The sequence below is a fragment of the Berghia stephanieae genome, chromosome 3 (assembly GCF_034508935.2).
Source record: "Berghia stephanieae isolate SIO BIC M18660-M18661 chromosome 3, UCSD_Bste_1.3, whole genome shotgun sequence".
Taxonomy (NCBI): Eukaryota; Metazoa; Mollusca; class Gastropoda; order Nudibranchia; family Aeolidiidae; genus Berghia; species Berghia stephanieae.
The window spans coordinates 11932087-11934586 of record NC_088362.1 but is presented as its reverse complement, the minus strand read 5'-3'; the positions used below and the strand labels follow the sequence as shown (position 1 = coordinate 11934586).

Below are 2500 nucleotides of genomic sequence, written 5' to 3'. Positions count from 1 at the left end.
TTTTTTTATTTTATTTTTTAATTTTTTTTTTAGGGGGGGGGGGTATCTTTTTTTGTTTGTTTGTTGTTTTTTGCAGTCTTTAAACTAAAAAAAAAAACGTGGAATCTTCTTCCAATTCTTACCTTTACACCGTTGTCCAAAAGCTCTTTGACCTTGGGTGTCACAACATGCGCACTTTTCCCGCTTCCAACGAAGATCACAGCTACATCACGTGCGTAAGAACGCCCTCCTCTCGACGAATCAAACACATCCATCTGAGTGATTCAAATTATTTGAAATGAAGTTAGTTTAAGCATAAATATATTCGTAAAAGGTGAATGCGTTTATCACAAACTCTGCCCAATTAGTGTGTCCAAACACAGTGAATACTATTAAGAGAATGCAAAAACTATGGGTGGAATGGGTGTTTAATGGTATGACACTCGCCTTCAGACCTGTAGAAAACCCTTGTAAGAGTTCCACTGCGAGTGGCTCAAAGTTGGTTCCTTGGAAAAGGCTCTTTATTCTCATTCATTCAACGCACGAATGTGTAAAATAAGTACCTGAACCTGGTCAGTAATAGCGTTGTCTTTGTCGAGAAAATTAGAAAATCAAAATAACGCCTCATTCACGTAATGGTAATTGTAGCTGTTGACTTTTGAACCTTATAAACCGCTTTGAGCACATTTACTGGAAATTGCTCTATATAGATACTATTTGAAAACTAACATATTTATATACTTACGGTGACAAGGGAAGGAAGCTTCAATGTGTCGTAGTAACTGAGATGATCATGGATGTCATCAACAAAATCATAAGTACCTAAATTGAATCCACTATCCAGAGGGCAGGAGCCGCTGTTGACACCATACTATGGAGAGAAAAAATATATATTGCAAAGGATAATATGGACAACATTCAGAATTTTGTGAAATATTTCGTTAAACTGTAAATAAAAATGGCATTCAGAGCCATTAGGCCCATGGAATTAGAGTTTATTCCGGTTTTTATAGCGTGAAACGAACAATGTGAATTTCTTGCTATCCTTTGGATGGACACACTTTCTGACAGATCTCTGAGGCCGACCTCAGCAGCTCCCCAATCACTGCTGGGTGGACAGGAGAGGGTCAGAAAAAATAAAATCGACGTCAGCTGGGATCGATCTTTGATCCTTTGCGTGCGAGAAATATGAAATTTAGTTAAAATACATTATGTTTAATTGAGAAGGATAGATACCGTTTCTTAAAGTCACCAAAACTAAAATGTGCCATTTCTGTTCAGTTTAACTTTAAAATCACTTCATGGCAGCAGCTTCTAATGGTGCTCACACTACTTTGTTATGACGATTGACCAAAACTGCAAATTCTTTACCGCACCGTCGCAAACCCGCCCAGACGCTTCGTCACAACACACCGTTCAACTAGATACTCTGCGATTTCGATTTCTTTCCCACATCGGGTACATGTTGGACAGTCTGCCTCGTGGATCTCCGAACTTGACGCAGTGGGGGATCTTGAGACATATCGTGGGCAAAGGTGTAAATTTCTATTGACCGTCACGAGGCTAACCCGGATGTCGAGCCACCTGACCAGCACGTCCCAAAATGTGAGTTATGGAGATCCAACCCGGTGCCGAATGCCATCAGCCATCCCGGGCCCAGACTACTATGTTCAATGATGCACTACACGGTATCTCGTTCCCCGAACGAAGCTGATATACAGAGAAGTGATAAGACATGGAATGAGACCAAAAAAAGTTAGCCCAGGATAGAGAAGGATGGAAACTGTTTGTCCGTGGCCTATACCCTGACCCAGGGTGAAAAAGGCAATGATGATGATGATGATGATGATGATGATGATGATGATGATGATGATGATGATGAGTCACAAATTCACATCGCTTCACTTACGTGGAATCCTACATCCATATCCTCGCCATCAATCACATTGCCGATGAAGGACGTGGTCCAGGCGGTAGCGTCTAGACCCAAATCGGAAGGGCTGAAGATAAATGCAACGTCAGCGGGGTCGGCTTCTCCACAACCTGTGAGGGAGAGGGGGGGGGGGGGAATTGAGAGATTCTAGACATTATAGCTGTTTGAATACTCTTCAACAGTCGTAAAGTCACTTCCTTCCTGTTGTATTTTTTGTGTGGTGTATCAGTTTATTTTTTGGTTCCATTTACCATCTTTTATTTTTATATTTTTATTTTTTTTTCCACTTTCATGTATGTTGTCATCAAATTGTTGATTTATTGGCGAAAGCCTAAGATTGAATTAACCTTGAATAAAAACCTAATGACGCATGGCAACTTAGTAACACTAACTCTAAACTATCGGAACAATGGCGGACGCCCGTATGAAATATTTCCCCGGCAAGCATAAATGCGTATCCGGATGGGGAAAAAAAAACACATAAATTTGATCATGTTTTGACTTTTACACATTCTGATCACAAGGGATGTGAAAAGTTCTAGCCAGCATGAAGAATAAAAAGTAATGATTTTCTTTGTTTAGAACCAA

General features: G+C 40.2%; 1 protein-coding gene across 1 annotated transcript in view; it reads right to left on the bottom strand.

The window, feature by feature from the left end:
- Window positions 1–2500, bottom strand: part of LOC144967148 (matrilin-1-like) — a 20871-nt gene that overhangs the window by 2727 nt on the left and 15644 nt on the right. Inside the window, exons 8-10 of the mRNA XM_078904017.1 lie at window positions 1889–2022; window positions 725–850; window positions 123–254 (exon numbers count right to left, since the gene is read on the bottom strand). Of these exons, the coding sequence (XP_078760143.1) occupies window positions 123–254; window positions 725–850; window positions 1889–2022 (392 nt within the window). The remainder of the gene's footprint in view (window positions 1–122; window positions 255–724; window positions 851–1888; window positions 2023–2500) is intronic.